Raw genomic sequence first — 17,589 nt, 5'->3', positions numbered from 1 at the left:
TCTTTAATGCTATTTCACCTGGTATTAATGCTTTCTTCTTCTTCTGTTTTTTTAATGGCTTGCAACAGCATTTAGATCTGCTACAGCCACCTTCTAGCAGTAATGCTACATTACAAGCAGGTGACAAAGAAAGCAATGAAAAAAAAAGATCAGATAAAAGTCATTTAAAATATTTAAACTTTTATAAATCAGTGACCATTTGAATATTTGAATAACATGTCTCATCCCGTAGTATAGCTAGCTACACTGCATCAGTGGTTTAAAATCATGGCTGGGCTTCATAACAATGTGTGAAATGAACATATGCAGTTTGAGAAACCAGTGTGCGTCTACTTTAAATAGCTTACTGCGACAACTGGAGTCTTTTGGCATGTATTTATTGGGAATGCACAATGAAATTGTCATTAATTGAACAGTCCTAGAATCAGGTGGCCTTAAGCTAGATTTACCTGTAAAAGTAATATTTTAAATCATAATAATGTGGTCTTTTGCCTCCTTTGTGCATGCTCAGTACATTTTAAGTGTTACTGTATTTTATCTGTGGATTGCATTGAAACATAGAGCTCCTTAAGTGTTGCATACATCCAAGCAGTGTTTTTAGGGCGTTCTTAAATCTCGACTGAAAGCTAACGAAAAGTGGCAGCATCTCTTTTTCCCTACCACCCTAAGAAGCTCAGGCTGGCAGAATCAATATCATCTCTCAGCACCTATTTCTCTCTGCTTTCATGTTACCGGGATCAGAGGCTTGGAGTGAACAATGAGTCTCTTTCATCTAACACTGCTGTGATCTTGATACACAAACTGTTTCCAGTTTCTGCACCATTCATGAAATATTTGTTTTAAAACTTCTGAGAAAAATGAGAGTGTTAATCTTCTTAATGTGCAGCCTGTTTGTCCCCAGTCTCTGCCTAAAACGACTGTTTCTGTGTCTGCGTCATCTTTCTTCCACTGCAATATGTCAGCCATATTCCTCATCATTTTTTATTCCTCCCTGTAGACAAACCTGTTCACCGTCATTCTCAGAAATAATTCTTATGACCCAGCAGGTAGGAGGAAGGTTGTTAAGAGGACAGCGCATTCCTGCAGAGGGAGATGGATAGGAGAGACGCTTTAAGAAAGAGAGAGGGGTTTAGAGGGGGACAAAAACAGTGCAGGTACATTTGTCATCACCAGTGTGTTTTTATTTGCTTGTGTTGAATATGCCGGTGTGCATAAACAGTTGTGATAAACAGGTTTAATTTTGTTTTCTCCCTGTTTACTTGCTCTTTTTTCCCTCATACACTTCACACCAATGCAGGGGCATTTGTTGTTGTCATAAAGCAAACCTTTGAGTTAAATCAAGGTCAGTAGATATGGATTTGAAATATAATTCTTTAATCCCACAGGAGGGACTGTTGACAAAACAGCAGTTGTATTTGTCTCTGAGAAAGTTAGGATGAAGTTGGCTCTTTTTTCATAGATGTTTTGGATGCTGAGAAATGGTTTGACAAAATCTGCTCTCTTGTTGTTTGTCATTTCAGGAACAGGGTTGTTTCAGGTTTTTTAGGTAAACCAATCTTAGCATTAAGACTGGAACAAAATACAGTTTTACAGATTTTTTTCCCCATGATTGAGACAAGACACTGGTGACTTAAAAATAGATCTTTGCAGTAAAAACTACAACAAAACCAAAGTTTTGTTTTTGATTAGGAGAAAAGACTGGATAAAAAGAGATCAAGGTGCACCATTGGGCATTCACTATTGGAATGTTTTCCGCTGTATATTGTTTATAAGTCCTTCACAATTTGAGCAGAGGAAAGGAGAGATGTGATGATTTTATGCTCATTAATGAGCTAATGATAGTTTAGCCAAGCAGTGAATGAAAATGTGTAAGGTCATAAAATCAATAACTTTTGAAAGCTAAGGCTTTCTTTTATAAAAGCTGTTTGGTTCTGTCACTCTTCTGTACTAAAAATGCCTTGTATATTAGTACAAGCTCTCTGAGTACTCAGTAAAAGTATACCACTGTAAATTTAAGCAAAATTTAAGCATGGAAATGTTTGTTTGAACTACATTTATATAGTATCAAAATCAGTTTAGCTAAAATGAATTTGGAAATATCTGCTTATTAAAGATTCAGACATTTTAATAAGTGATTAAAGAAATCAGCTGAATAATGAATTATTAAAATAACTGTAATGCACAAGGTCAGCCCCTGGTGAGGTCACTAGATGCAAAATCTGCTAACGGCTTGTTTCAGCACATATTTTATGAAAGGTGGAGAAAGAGAGGGGGAGAGGGAATGGATTTTTCTGGTACTTTAGGAGACTGTGGACAGGCCAGGGACACATACTTGTGTTATAAGAGCCTGAAAAGTGATTTTTGCGTGATATATGCCCTTTAAAAAGTAGTTCCTGTTAACTATTTTACTTCAATTCTCAATATTTTACACATCACATTCATCAGTGTTGGTTAATGCAGCCATTATTATTATGGTGGGAAGTGGCCAAACAACAGAACATGGTAGAAATATTTTTAAACTTTCAACAGTGTTAAAACATTGATTTCAAGTCACATTTGTAGAGAAGTATAAAATAATTATCGTGCAATGACAGTGTTCAATTCAAGGGGGGGACATTATGCAAAACTACACTTTTTCAGGCTTTTCTATCAAAATATGTGCCCCTGGCCTGTCTACAATTCCCCTAACAATCTTAACCCCCCCCCCCCCCCCCCACCTTTCAGAAAATGTGTGCTGAAACAAGTCATTCGCAGATTTTCCCCTCATGATGTCATGTGGGGAGTTAGCACCACCCCCAGGTTTGGTTGGCCCTCCCTGCCAGGAAGAAAGTTCTGCCCTCCTCTCCTAATCTGAGAGGAGGATTGGAGAGCCAGTAGATGTTCATTAAGCCACATCCATTCCCTGAGAGGGGCGTACTCAGGGGCGGAGTCAGACAGTTCATTAACATTTAAAGCCAGACACAGAAACAGCTTGTTCTGAGCAGGGCTCAAACAGAGGATTGTTTTAGACATGCAAAAATTCAGTGGTGTTTTTCTAGCATCACACTTCACAGGCATGTTTTGGGGACTTCTGAGACCAATATAAACTTGTCTTAAAACGGTAAAATATGTCCCTGCTCTCTTTATGTCTTCCTGCACGGTGATTCTCCCTCTTGTCTCATCTGTGTTTTTCTAAAGTATTCCTCTGAAGTTGGCAGACTCTACAACTGATATGGTTATTTGAATGGAGTGGCTCATTCTTGGTCTGCTGAGCTAACATGAGCTGACTTGGGTTTCTGGTGTTTTTAGTGCCGGGCTCTCTTGTAACTAGTGTAGCAGAAGCGTGTTGTTTAGCTGGATGCTTCAGAAGGTTAGAATTACTGTTCTTGATGGTAGACAAAGTTTTCTTTCCTGCACATAAACTGAAACTCACCACAATATTTTTGTCTGTTATCTAGAGGAAGGAATAATAAATGCTGGTATTTCCCAAACGGAAAGCTCATGTTTGAGTCTTTGCCACTGGGCTACTCTGTCTCCCAGGATGCTACTGTGCTTACATTGGCATCTTGTCTGAACTGGATGTTTTCTCATTTTGATCATGAAGTTGACGGTAATGAGTAACCAGTGCTTTAGTTTCTCTGTAATTGTGACATCATTAATGACTTTCAAAAGAAACACTACCATAAAAGTAAGGGAGATACTGTAATGGGTTTCAAAGTAACGCAAGGATACTAAGAAACAAGGAGAGAGAGAAAAAAGACAAGAACATATGATGAGTCATACCTTCCCTGTGCTTCATCTTAAAAATGTTTGGTGAAGAGAAACCATGGTGTGCTTGCATGATGACAGCATGAAGCTGAACAAGTCGGCTGATTTTGAGAAAAAAAGCAAGCAATAGAAATCATACTAAAATGTAGAAGCTGCATGTTGTAGTTTAACCTCCTATTAAAGAGACTTGGTCTCTGACCTGTTCATGTTTCTTTCATTTGAGAAACATAGCTAAATTAAAATCTGTTGTCTAAAACCCACTGAGTTAGAAATGTGAATTCATGCTTTCATTTCTTAATGTCTGGGCTACTGTAATTTCCTCTTTACCTGCGTCAATAAATCCTCTCTTGACAGCCTACAATTGATACAGAATGCTGCTGCTAGACTATTAACCAGGTCCAGCAGATCAACCCACATGACACCCATATTATATTCTCTACACTGGCTTCTAGTGAAATTCAAAATTCACTTCAAGACCCTTGTTATGATCAAGCACCTGAATATATAGCTGACCTGCTCCATTCCTACATCCCCAGCAGAACCCTCAGGTTCTCAGGTCAGGGTCTACTTATTCCCTTGGGTCCGACTTAAAACCAAAGGGGATCGAGCCTTTGAGGTTGTGGCCCCAACTCTTTGGAACTCTCTCCCTTTCAGCTTACGCTCTGCTGCTTCAATTGAGGTTTTTTAAAAGCAGCTGAAAACGCATCTCTTTAAACTGGCTTTTGATTATTTGATGTAATTTTGTAAACGTGTCCTAATTTTGTCTTTTTTTCTTGCTCTTTGTGTGTATCTTTGCTGTTTTATTATTTTGTTTTGTAAAGCACTTTGTGACTTGCTCTGTGAAAGGTGCTATGTCAAATAAATTTTACTTACTTGGTCATTTTTCAGTTCTGTGTTTAAGTGAAGTTACAGTTTTGTAGTTTTAGCAGACAGGGCTTCAAATAAAATATCCAAAGATACAGTTGCAAGAAAAAGTATGTGAACCCTTTGGGATTTCTTGGATTTCTGCATAAATTGCTCATAAAATGTGTTCTGATCTTCATCTAAGTCACAACAAAAGACACACACAGTCTGTTTAAACTTATACTGCACAAAAAATAATATGTTTTCATGTTTTTATTGAACAAAACATGTGAACATTCACAGTGTAGGGGGGCCCTGCCCTATAAAAACACACACCAGTTTTGAGTTTGCTGTTCTCAAGAAGCATTGCCTGATGTGAACCATGTCTAGCACAAGAGAGCTCTCAGAAGACCTACGATCATGAATTGTTGACTTGCATGAAGCTGGAAAGGGTTACAAAAGTATCTCTAAAACCCTTGATGTTCATGTGTCCATGGCAAGACAGTCTACAAATGGAGAAAGTTCAGCACTGTTGCTACTCTCCCTAGGCGTGGTCGTCCTGTAAAGATGACTGCAAGAGAACAGCGCAGAATGCTCAATGAGGTGAAGAAGAATCCTAGAGTGTCCGCTAAAGACTTATAGAAATCTCTGGCACATGCTAACATTTGTGTTGGCAAATCTACAATAAGTAAAACATTTAACAAGAATGGAGTTCATGGGAGGACACCACGGAGGAAACCACTGCAGTCCAAAGCAATGTTATATTATTAGGGAGGAGCAATTTTGGGGAAATACTGCTTTTGTTTGGACCAAACTAAAATTATAATGTGAAATGGCTTTTAAACATGAGATAATCTTCTGGATGATTTTTTTGATCAAGTCTCCAAATAGGCATATTTCTCATAAATATTGAATTCTCCTCCAGTGACTTGAGTTTCAGCCATGGTTTTCCTTCTCTTGCAGTTTAAACTCTGCTGAACATACAGTAGGTGTTACTTTAAGTGCTGTTGTGCCTTTGAGTTAAAGGTCAGCACAGTAACAATTGAGCTTACACACTCACCTTGGCGAGTAGTCGCTCAGGGTCAGTGCTCCATTACCGAGACTTTCAAAGGCTGTGAAAAATGTCAGCGCACATTGGGGTCAAGAGGTTTTCCAATCAGCAGGATGTTTTGCTGGGTGCACTTTTGTGTGTGGGTGATGGAGAAACTGGAAGAGGATATTAAAAAATCTTAAGAGTAGAGAGGATGTCTTGTTATTAAAATCGTGGGTGGGGATTTGGCACCTTAACATTGCTCACACATTTCATTCAAACAAACAACTTTAACAACAGCTCACAGAGGTGTGAGTTCTCTTTGTTTCCTTTTATGGACTTTTTTTCACCATTTATAACGCTTCAAAGATGAATCATCTCACCAGAGCGTTTTAACTGGGCCTCCTCTCTCTCCCCTCTAACCATCCTCAGCTGGTCCACTTCCTAGAATAGCCCTCCCTGCCCTACATTTTTATGGATACGGTCAATAATCATGTTTATTCCTCAGCGACAGAAACACAGCTAAGAATAGTGAGGGTTATTAAACTGACCAGACGTCTTAAGTTTAATCAGAGTGGTAAGTGAGGGCTTCTAACTGTCAGGATTGGTCCATTAGCAGGCTCATCTGAGCACCTGACCTCACATCATTGCACATCACTGCTCTAATTGAAAACAAGCTATAGACAAGGTGTTGCTTGCATGATTATGTGGTGTTATCACAGACAGAAGGTGGTGGTTTAAAGCCCTCTGCCTTATCACTGTCTTCTTATTTCAATCACAGTTTTTTAACATTTATTTAATGTGGAAAAAGTATGATTGCAACATGTAAAACCTTAATATCATTATATGTTTCTCTCATTATTTGTAACACTCAAACTGAAGGAACAGTTTTTTTCCATCATCATAACTTGAGATGCCCTCATACCCTTTCTTCCTTCCTAAAGTGGGCCACACTTCAACAAAAACAGGCTGATTTTGGGTGGATTGTCCCCCCCTCTGGCAAAAATAAGCAAAACCCTGTTTTTTATGATTCTTAAGATTACATCACCAGATTTTCCTGTAGTCTACGGTGTGTAAAAAGTTATCAGATCTTGAAAATGTTGGAGCTGCTGAATTTGTAGATATTAAACATGTTTTGCAGCAATAATTTGACATCCTGTTGTGTGAGGGAAACCCTAAAGAAAGAGGAAAGAGTGAGCGAAATGAAAAAGGTTGCACACCAACCACATCAAACTGAGTCTTATTTATCTCCAGCTTTAATGCAGTGTTCCTGTCACACCAGAGTTTTTTTCCAGCTAGCGTTGTGTTTTCGGGAACAGAGAGTTGCTTGCAGCCTATTTTGACTTCCAGAAGGCGTACGACGTGGTGAGCAGAGATGCCCTCTGCAGGACTCTGGAGTGTCATTTGGCGATGGACTTCGCTGATGATGCTGTGATGTCCTTGTGGGGGCTCTTAACTTGCTAACCGCTCTCCCTAAGTGTCAGGAATGCAAGAAAACCAAAACAAAGATCCAGGTATTTGGGAATGCCTTGGTGTGTGAGTTGTAGAGCAGTTCACCTACCTTTGCAGTTTCATCCATCGATCGTGGACTGTGAGGCTGAGATCAACCGCAGACTTGGACTCACGCGTGGAACGATAGGTTCACTGAGGAAGACTGTATGGGATTCCCGGTTTACACATGCTAGTGTGGGCATGAGTATCTTGTGCAGGGAAAAGCAGGGTGACGCCTCTGGCTGCACAGTAGACAGACTGGGGCATGTGCTGAGGAAACCAAAAGACTGATTAGAAATTGAGCAGATTGTTTTGAAGCAGAAAACTACTGAAAAACACTCTCTCCATTCCTGTAATCAGTCTTACAGAGTTTGAGAAACCATGTTTTTTTTTTAAATTAAACTGCTTTATTGAGTCCTTTTACTGCCTTTAACTCATTTTTTCCCAATATGTTTTGGTAAAGATGAACAGTGAAGGATTCTTCATCTTAAGCAAACGGAACTCCTTAAAGAAGCTCACAGCTCCTCAAGATGTGCTTCCTTTGCAAAAACAATCGGAGACATGCTGATTTTATATACATTATGCACTGTGGCTCTGATGGATTAAAATTCTCTCCCAGTACCACACTGACTTTGTTTGCTATAATGAGGTGATAAATAATCTGAAAGTCTATTTTTTTATTTGGCTTAAAAAATGTATGTGTAAGGCAGCCATAATACATCCATGGCAGGGTGGCAGCAGGGATCTGTGCTGCCTAGGGTGGCATTGCTGATCAAGCTGAAGTGTAGGCTAGTGTTTGAGAGGAACAGGAGGAAATTATGTCTGGGGAACATGCTGATTATTTTTCAGGGCTTATGAATTATAAATTGGATGTAGCATGGCATGGCATACTTGGTAATAACCAATCCTGCATTTTGAATAATGATAGCAGTGTTGAATACACTACCTTTTACATCCATATGCCTGCTGCTCCTTCTGACTTGTCACCAACAAATTGTGATACTGGATCATTGTAGCCTCTGTGGGTTTCAGCCATCATCCTTGCTTTTGCCACTGATGAGCATGCAGGAGAGCTGGGTCTTTGGAGGCCGGCACTGCATGAAGCCTTAATGCCATTAGCATGGCTTAGTGGGCAGACAAAGTGCTGAGGTTTTTTAGCCCGGATGTGCATGATTGAGAAGGACAAGACAGCGCTAAGTCAGTGAAACAGATGAAGCAACATGGCTGTTAGCAATGTCAAAACATGACTTCCCTGCTTTTCTGTTAGCATTTTATATTTCTCCAGGATCCTGTTAAATGTACCTCTCACTTTGTGTTCCCTGTCTTTGTGCCCATTTTACTATTGTGTTCACATTGTGTTAAGTGGTGTGGCTCTGTGTTAATGCTTTCTTCTGCTTTGCTCTGTTGTATTTCTGGTGTTCGCAAAGCACAGAAAAGCTAATGTTTACTGCTTACCCTATCCCTCATCTTTTCAGATCAGTGTGGTAGATAATAAAAATCACAACATCTGTAACAAGCTCATTTAACGTATCCTCTTGTCTCTTGTAGGTAGAGGTGTCGCAGTAGAAGGATGCCGCTGGTGAAGCGCACCATCGAGCCCCGGCACCTGTGCCACACGGTGCTGCCAAGGAACATCAAGAATGAGCTGGAGTGTGTGACTAACATCTCCTTGGCCAACGTCATTCGCCAGCTCAGCAGCCTCAGTGAGTGGAACGCAAAAAACCCATTTATACAAGAGTTCTGCACAGGTCTAAGTTTGTAAATTCGCACCTGCACCTGTAAAGCTAAGAGCCAAAACCAGTTTTCCCGATGTAATACCAAAATCTGCCCTGCCCCGTGATTCATCATTAACATTTTTTATTCTCAACAATCATCATGACAAAGTGTATACAGAATTTTATAATTTTGGCAAATGTTTTGAAATAAGTAACTGAAATATCACATTAACATAAGTGTTCAGACCATTGCAAAAACACTTAATTTAGCTCAGGTTCCCCCCATTCCTCTGGATCTTTCTGAAAGCAATGTACATCAGCAAAGAGAAGCACTGTTTTTTTTTTTATTCCTCCAAATTAGAGTCAGTTCATCTTCCTAGAAGTACACTTCAATGTCTGTTTGAATTACATAGCTGTAAAGACCATATTTAACACCTTAGATGGTGATATATAGAAGGGCTTAATATCGGCACAGCCAAGAAACACAGTGAAAGACTTGATTGCATCTTCTACTTGTCCACCCAGGCCAATAAAAACACTGCTTTAAAAAACACATCTATCTTAATTTCACACTATTTTCCTGTGAATTTGATGCTTTTTTCTGCAATTCCTGTGAGAACATCTTGTTAATTTCTGCTACAGCATCAACATTTTATGGTTGAACATGTCATGGTTGAAAATCAGCCGCCACCGACAGCTTCACTGCTGTCACTCATACAAGCACACTCACATTGGCAGAATGAGATTTCTTAAATAGACTAGTAAAACATTTCAAAAGCACCAGTTCTGGGTCAAAAGCCAGGCAGCAAAATGAGGTCAAGGAGGGGTGATGGAGAGCATGAAAACAAGGGGGAGAGGAAGTTTCAGCCCCGTGGGTGAGCCTGCTAGAGTGTAGAAGACATGAGCCAGTTTTGCTTGAATATTGTAGGGATTACTTGTTATTTGGTAGTTTAGGTTTTCAATAAATTACACTTGAAACCCATTGTTTCATTTTCTTTCTTTTATTGCGAGTGTAAACTCTTGACTTATAAACTTAATAAACAGTAACATTTCTGGGTGTGTGGTTACAGTATTGAGAACTTGAGAAGCCACAGATCCAGAGGTATATAATCCTATTTCAGTAATAAAATCCTAGTCCATCATGCTGCACTGACTCCTTCTGCCATTTTTTATTCCCGTCCCAGTTCCAACAAATTAAGGAGAATCATGGTCTATTGTAAAGTTAAGATGTGATAAGCTTTATATTTGACTAATAGAATACCCACTACTGTCAAAGCAACAAAAAAGGGTTTTTTAACCCTGTGGTACAATATAGCACTTCAAAATGTAAACCCATTTTCTTGAAACAAAATAACTTTTGATGTTAACAGTATGGATGGAAACACTGTACTAAACCATCTGGAAAGTAATGTCAGACTTCATAGCTAAGCCATGATATGCATAAACATCAGGATACCAGAGAATAAAGTAGAAGTGTTGAAAAGTGGTTAAAGAGTGGCAACATTGCCTAACAGTGGTCAAACATAGCTTAAAGAGATTAATCAGGAATAAAGCAGCAAATATGGATTAAGAAGGGAAAAATTGACCAAAAAGGGCAGTAAGGATTTTAGCAATTTTGCCAAAAGTGCCAACAACTGATTTTGAATCTAAAGAAAATTTGACTTAAAGTTGAAAAAATTTTGGAGGTAAAAATGAAAAGCGGTTAAAAAGTGGCAAAATGAGTTTGATATGGAAACAGATGTGTCAGAATAGGTGCAAACAGTGATGAAAATGGATTAAAATGGTATGGATAAATAATTTGAACATCAGAACCCAGTAATAGTTTGACACACTTTCAGCTAAAGAATGAAGTAAGTGTTAGCCATGATGCTAGCACCAGTGCTGCTGATCCAACACACATGCATCAATATCATCAATAAATTCCAGCTCGGAAGGGTCTATTCTCAGGGTTTTTCAGGGGCCCAGTCAATTCTGTGGGCATTCCTGCAAAAATGCACTCATTCCTTCAAAGCTTTAATTTAAAAGCGTTCTCTGTGCAGGGATAATTACCAAGCTGGCTGGTTCTGATTTGTTTCTGCAATCATTGTTTTGAAGATCTGAGTGACTTTGCAGGAGGATTCACAGATTAAATAGAGAAGTAACTCTTTTCCTGTGAATTCAGGATGTTATCTTACACGGTCACCCAGATCAGTCGGCAAAAAAATTACAAAGATGGATATTATAGTAGGTTTGAAGTGCAAAAAAACCCTCATTACAAAGATGAATGTACATTTCAGATTTCAGTGCTGTAACAGGCAATGATCCTCTGAGATGTAGAAAAACTGTTATGGTTAGATGAGTCAGATAATCACATTCCTTCCAAGTGGGCAATGCTTGACCCCTACAGTGAGAGGATGTGGTTGCTGAATTAAGCAGTGAGGAAATTTTTGCTGGCACGGTTCAGTTCTGCTTGCATCCTTAGAGGGAAAGGTCACTGCATATCAATAGATCACACTAAATGATCTATGTTATTCTGTGATTCAGAGACTGTGAGGGTTCAGGGAATGGTTTGATGACAATGAATGTGAAACATTCTCTGCAGTATTTAAAGATCCAGAGCTGTTTCACTTCCTTAAACATTTCGGGAAAATTTCCAGCCTGCACCTGAAATCTTCTTAGGTTGTTAAGTTTTACCTGTCAGACAGGGGGGTTGGGGTCTAAGGAGGCTAAATATGACAATCGACATAACATGACGAAATACAAGATGATGAACAAAGTCATGACAGGCGACAGGTCTGATTGAAACACACAAATACTTGTGTCCATATGGCATTTGAAGGATTTTGGATCCAGTGAAGATTCGGTTGACATCACCATCATCTAAACATCAGATCAACATCAGTTATCTTCTATGAGAAGTTGTTTTGTAGATCAAAAGTAGGGGTTTCTGGCACAGCTTTACGTACTTTTATGGTGTATGGAGGACGAAAAAGTGTGGAAGGAATCAGAAAACTTGATCAGACTATTGTAAGCTGACCTTTATAAAGGCCAAAAGCCAAAAAGCATTGGTCAAAGGGTTAAGTTTCAAGAGTCTTTGATTCTTTTCTGGCAACAAGTGTTGGCCTCACCCACATCTTCAACCTGACACCTTTAAATCCAAGAAACCAAGTCCCGTACACACAGAAGATCATGAGATTCTTGGTTAAAAAGATCAAAAACATTCAATGATGAAGACACCATACCTCACATCACACTGATTTGTCCTTACTTTTAGTATGACATTTGCGAATAAACCCATAATGGCCAAAATTTTGGAGAAATATGCTGTTTATAAACATCTCAAATCCATTCCCTGATTTAAAAAAAAGCCATTCCTGCATATGTATGCAAATCTGTGTACATGCTGTACTCCTAAGCATTTAATTTGGAAAATGTGTTAGTTGTTTACTTCAAAATTGAAGCTTTCTGCCAGGAAGCATCAGAAAAAACAGTGAGGTACACTTTATGTTGATGACTCACATGCTTTGAAATGAATCCATACAGATTTATAGAAGCTATGAAATATATAATTGTGCTCATGGAGAGATTTTGGCTGAAATAAAATGCAAATCAGTGTTTTGATACCTCACTTGTTTCTGTTGGAACAGTTTGTCTGTGTTTGTGTTTGCATTTATGATTGTCTCCTCTAACTTGCTGCTGTAAATCCATTCTTGTTCCTGTCTTGAAATAAGAGAATTAGTTTTAAATGCTGCCAGACAGAGCTTTTAGTCGAGAAGAATATGCCAGAACCTATCAAAATGTGTTATCATTTCAGAAAACGAAGCAAAAGTCTTATTTCTCCTCTTTAATTTAATGTTCGTTGCTGTTTTTTTTCTGACTCGGGTACCACACAGTCGTCTGTTCAAACATCTCCAGCTCACACATCTCTATCAGAGCAGTCTGCCTCGGCACTCTTGGGATTTTCCAGTCGATGTTGCACTGACACAGCGCTTCTCATACTTTTAATGTCTGGAACTGAACGTTTTTTACAACTTTGAAACTTGACACAGAGAAAGATCAGCACCTCTAGTTTGCTGTGATTGCGTCTGACATTTGATGTATTCAAGTTCCCCATTTGCATAGGATTAAACTTCACTGGTACAGGAGAAAAAAACCCAGAGAAAGCTGATGAACATCATGACCAATGCATATGCTGAAAGGAAGAGAAAGTGTTACACCACTGAGGACTCCAGATTGATTTGATGCCTTGATGATATTATTTAAAGTAATGCCAAGGTCATATTTACAGACTTTTTACACAGGTAATTGATATCAAAGTTGTACAGAGGTGGAAAGTAGGCCCTGGATGCAGGAGGAACTATGTGGATTCAGCCCTGACTGTTGGACAGCTGACCAGCTTTTTGCCCTTGCAGAGCTTCTTCTACATTTTGGGCTTGGAGAAGTCCCAACAGAGATATGTGGGGGCTACTGCAGGAATATGTTTTACTGGCTGTTGCAGCCCATAGTGTGTGTTGGCCTCTGCCAAGGCTGTCCCTTGTCACTGATTCTGTTTGTTTCTTTGTTTCTAGCCAACCTTGTGCAATTTTGATTGTTCTTATTTTTGCACATTTGCTTGTTTATGTTAAAATTGGTAACATTTATAGCAGTGCTGCCTGTAGCTTATCTGTCTGTATGTGTTTCAGATAGAATAGAGACAGTAAATGTGCCAGAAATGATCAAATTTGGACATTTGTGACAAAAAAGGATTTGTCCTTTAGCAAATGATGTTTCATTAACAGTGCATTGGATCAGAAAATTCAGCCCTGGTCAAGTGTACCAAGAAATCTTGCATGTCATTCATTTTAGAACATTTGCTATGCAAAATGTGGTAGTAATATTTCTCAGTTCAAGGTCTTAAAAAGTCTTGAATTTGATTTTGAAAGTGGAATCCTTTAAAGGGATGAATGAACAGTGATGGAATTGTTCTGATCACTGGAAAGTTTGGCATCCAATAAATGCCTTGGTCCATTTAGCTCTCTACTCTCAGCAGTCTGTATTTTTTACGCTGTCTATTGGCTTATATATTTGTGTCTTTTTTTTGCAATGGGGCTTATTTGCATTCAAAGAAGGTACTTTTGCCCCTAAATGACTACATAGTAGCTCATTTAGACTTGCAGCATCATCACACAGATGTTGCATGTTTGCATGTTTAGGGAGTCAGAAGAGCTCTTTTTTTTTTTACTCATTTGCTTAAGTTTAGAAGGCACAAAATATTTGAAATCCTTATGGGAATCAGGTCTTGAGTGGTTTCTTTTAACTCAAATATTTCACAAGCATAAAAAGAAAAAATCTGCATAAAAAAAAAAACCATTTTCAAGAACAATATTTCCCTCTGTATCTGTTCAGGTAAATATGCAGAGGACCTATTTGGAGAGCTCTTCAACGAGGCCCACACCTTCTCTTTCCGGGTCAACTCGCTGCAGGAGCGTGTCGACCGCCTCTCAATCAGCGTCACACAGCTAGACCCCAAAGAAGAGGAATGTGAGTATGGACTGTTGCTGTACCAGAATTGTTTGTGGAACTGTTGATGTGCCTCTGAGTGTGAGAGTCTGTGTGTTTTGTGATGGAGCCTCTCCAGTATTAATGGCTGTTATTAAAGAAGCAGATAACATTGAGACAGTGTCATTTTTCCCTCCCTAAAGCAAAAACCCCTCTATTGCAAACATTCTGCCGGAGTTTCATGTTAGCTCGATGCTCGTTAAGCTGCTGCAGTCCTCCTTACGAAAAGAAATCAGACCTTTAGTCAGGTAATCAGTGAGGCTGTCAAGTAAGCGAGGTTATCCTGACTGAGGAGGGCAGGCGAGGGGGGCTGCTTGACAGAAAAGAGAGTGTAGTTAGAGGAGGGTGCAGCAGTTGCAAAGTAAAAAGAGCGAGTCACAGCGGTGTAATACCATGCTCCAAGGCACTGCATCGATTTCCCATGGGCCAGCGGTGTGTTTACGGCTCCGTACAATGCAACTCTAACTGCTTCCTTGTCACTGACACACAGACGGTGAAATGCTCGCTGGGTCGTACTCACCACTTATGGCTTTTTATGTAATTGCAAGCGCAGTCTTCCTCTTTACAAAGCATGGAATATTTTTTTTTTTTTTTTGCAGAATCATGGCTTTTTGTTGTGTTCAGGAACAGAGCCCTCCAGCTTCAGATTACTCACAGATTGCTCATCCTAATCTTCTTTTTTTGTCCCATCCTCCATTTTCCCTGTATTTCCTTTGAATCTCTTTGCAGTTTTGACTTTAATTCTGTCCTGAACATGCAACTTTCCCACCATTCTCTCATTCCCTTTCCTTCTGCCATCACCCTGCTCACATTCTCCAGCCATGCTAATTGAATTACACTGTGTTAGATGTAATTGTGGGAGTCTGTTTTGCAGGGCAGTGAGTCCATTTTATCCTTCAGAGGTTAACACTTGAATCATGCTTACACATGCTTCCTCTCACACTATCTCTAGCAGAAATAAGATATAAATATTTATCTTTTTAGATAAAAATCTCCTGGAAATACCCGAGAAACAACAAAGCAGATCTCTGCAGATTCTCTGTCATAAGGCCTCATTCGTTTTCATGTGATGTTTTTTTTGTTTGGGCACAGATTTTGAGGGATTTTGTATTTTAGTGCGTTTGTGTACTCGACTCGTGCGTGCATCTGCTGCATCCGTTCATGTGGTCTTTGCATTTTATCTCCCTTCATAAATAAACCCCCTCCCTCTTTTAGCCCGAGGTACTGGCTTTGGAGACAGTGGATAAGGATCAGCTCAGTTGCAGTTTAAGTGTGCGGTGTGGGGATGTAAAGAAGGAGGAGGAGAGTAAGAAAGATGGAAGGATAGGACGGAGAGATGGGAGCATAAAACAGGGCACTGCAGCAAAGAAGCAGCCGAGTGTAAAAGGATTGTACCGCAGAATTTTCTGGGCCAGGTTGAGATCGCACTCCTCTGCAGGTTACACACATTTCCTACTCGGTTCAACTCCTCCGCACGCATTTTACAGCCAAATGCAGTTGTCTTTTAAATTGAAAACCCAGCACTTTACTTCCCTTTGCTGTTATTCATTGAAAATCTAACAACAGCAGTGGTTGTGTAGTAGTGTGTGTGGCCCAAAATTCAAGAAAGAAAGTAAGAAGAGTATGTTTCCTGTAAATGTTACCCCTTTTTTGCCCTCACTTTGCTGTTCACAGTTTGAAGAGTATGCTTTTAGCACAAGCATATGACTCGCTTTGTAATTGTCTGTGTTGGTCTGTGGTCGGCCATAGAGGAGGAGTGAAGGAGAGGGGAATGAGTGCAGGCAGAGACGAGACCATAAATCAGGATGGTAGAGCGTTAGAGACAGGAGGATGGGGGCTGGGAAGGAAAGTGGAGAAGCACACAATGCTTATTTTACTGTTCACAAATGTCTTTGAAGTTCTTTGAAACCTCTAATGACCTGGAAAAAGTGGTGACAGGCTGATAAAACTCCATTGAACTTACCTCAAATATGAATTTAATTATAACATCTTGAAAGCTAATGGCTGCATGAAGAGATAGTGACTCACAGTGAAATTATGGTTTGTATTTGATATGGACTTTCTGAAGTGATAAAGGGGCACTGGAGTAATCAAAACAGCCATATTTAACTGTTGGTGACACACATGTAAAGCTAAGTGTTATGAGTTTAGAGATTATTTCAAAAATGTACTTTAAAGTGGTTTCATGGAGAAGAATCCCATCATAATGATGGATACCAGCAAGATATAACTAATCATACATTTAGATATTCAAGCGGGGAACTGAGATGAGAATTTTGTTATGAAGCACCCAATTAAGCACAAACAAAAATATTTCCATTCTGGATGTCCCGTGTCCATTTAATGAGTATCTTATGTTCCAGTGTTCACAGTATGTTGCTCTGACCTCTAAACAAATCATTTCCCTAGTACAATAAACTAAAAGGCTATGTTTGTTGAAATAAACTGCATATTCAGATACGCTGGCCTAGTCAGACCATCAGTGGTGTCTTTTCTGTGGATGTTGTATTGCAAAAACACACTACACAAAGACAATATTTTCAAAGTAGAGTCACATGCACTCACATCTGTCTGATTGTACTCATCTCAATCATCACAGTAACATTTTCCTCATTTTCCTCTTCACTAAAACTGAGGTCAAAAATAAAAAAAGGCTTTCAGTATAACAATCATTAAAAGAAGATAAAACCAACCATTTAGCAACACTTCCCAGAGTGCATTGCATAAACAATAGCTGTCCACATGTGACTGTTTCACTTAAATTTTCTCAATATATGAGTCTTTTGTGATTCTTGTACAACCACTAAGGATGCATTGGTTTAACATCAATATCAGCCAGTGTTGTTGACTCTGCTAAGAAACACTAGCCCTCAGCCAGCGTTGAGTGAACAGATATCAGTAGCCAGTGTTTATCAGTCGTGTCTTGTCAATTTAATGCTGGCATCCAGTGTAACTAACTGATGACTCAATTAAGTGTATTTTACTGGACAGAAAAAGTCACCTGGTGGTGTTGTTAAAGGTGAAGCAGAAGAGAAAATGTTGGCCACTGACTGCTGGGGTGACCATGATTTATAAATCAGTCATGATCAATATAATTTGGCTTTTTTGAAAAGAAAAGAGGAAAAATGTCAAAGTAATGCCAAACAAGCATAATTAAGGTAAAATAAGCAATGGTGACTGACCAAATTAAACAGAGGTCCAGCAAACTGGTGCTAGTAGTCTCACCATTAGTGAAATGGGGATCAC

General features: G+C 39.3%; 1 protein-coding gene across 3 annotated transcripts in view; it reads left to right on the top strand.

The window, feature by feature from the left end:
- The window catches only part of wasf1 (WASP family member 1), a 114,331-nt gene that overhangs the window by 37,130 nt on the left and 59,612 nt on the right, over positions 1-17,589 (top strand). For all 3 annotated transcript variants that reach the window (XM_041805416.1, XM_041805415.1, XM_041805413.1), the window contains exons 3-4: positions 8,660-8,814; positions 14,191-14,325. In XM_041805416.1, coding sequence (XP_041661350.1) covers positions 8,682-8,814; positions 14,191-14,325 — 268 coding nt within the window. In that variant the 5' untranslated portion in view covers positions 8,660-8,681. The remainder of the gene's footprint in view (positions 1-8,659; positions 8,815-14,190; positions 14,326-17,589) is intronic.

This window comes from Cheilinus undulatus, linkage group 14 (genome assembly GCF_018320785.1).
Source record: "Cheilinus undulatus linkage group 14, ASM1832078v1, whole genome shotgun sequence".
Classification (NCBI taxonomy): domain Eukaryota; kingdom Metazoa; phylum Chordata; class Actinopteri; order Labriformes; family Labridae; genus Cheilinus; species Cheilinus undulatus.
This window is presented reverse-complemented; position numbering and strand designations above follow the sequence as displayed.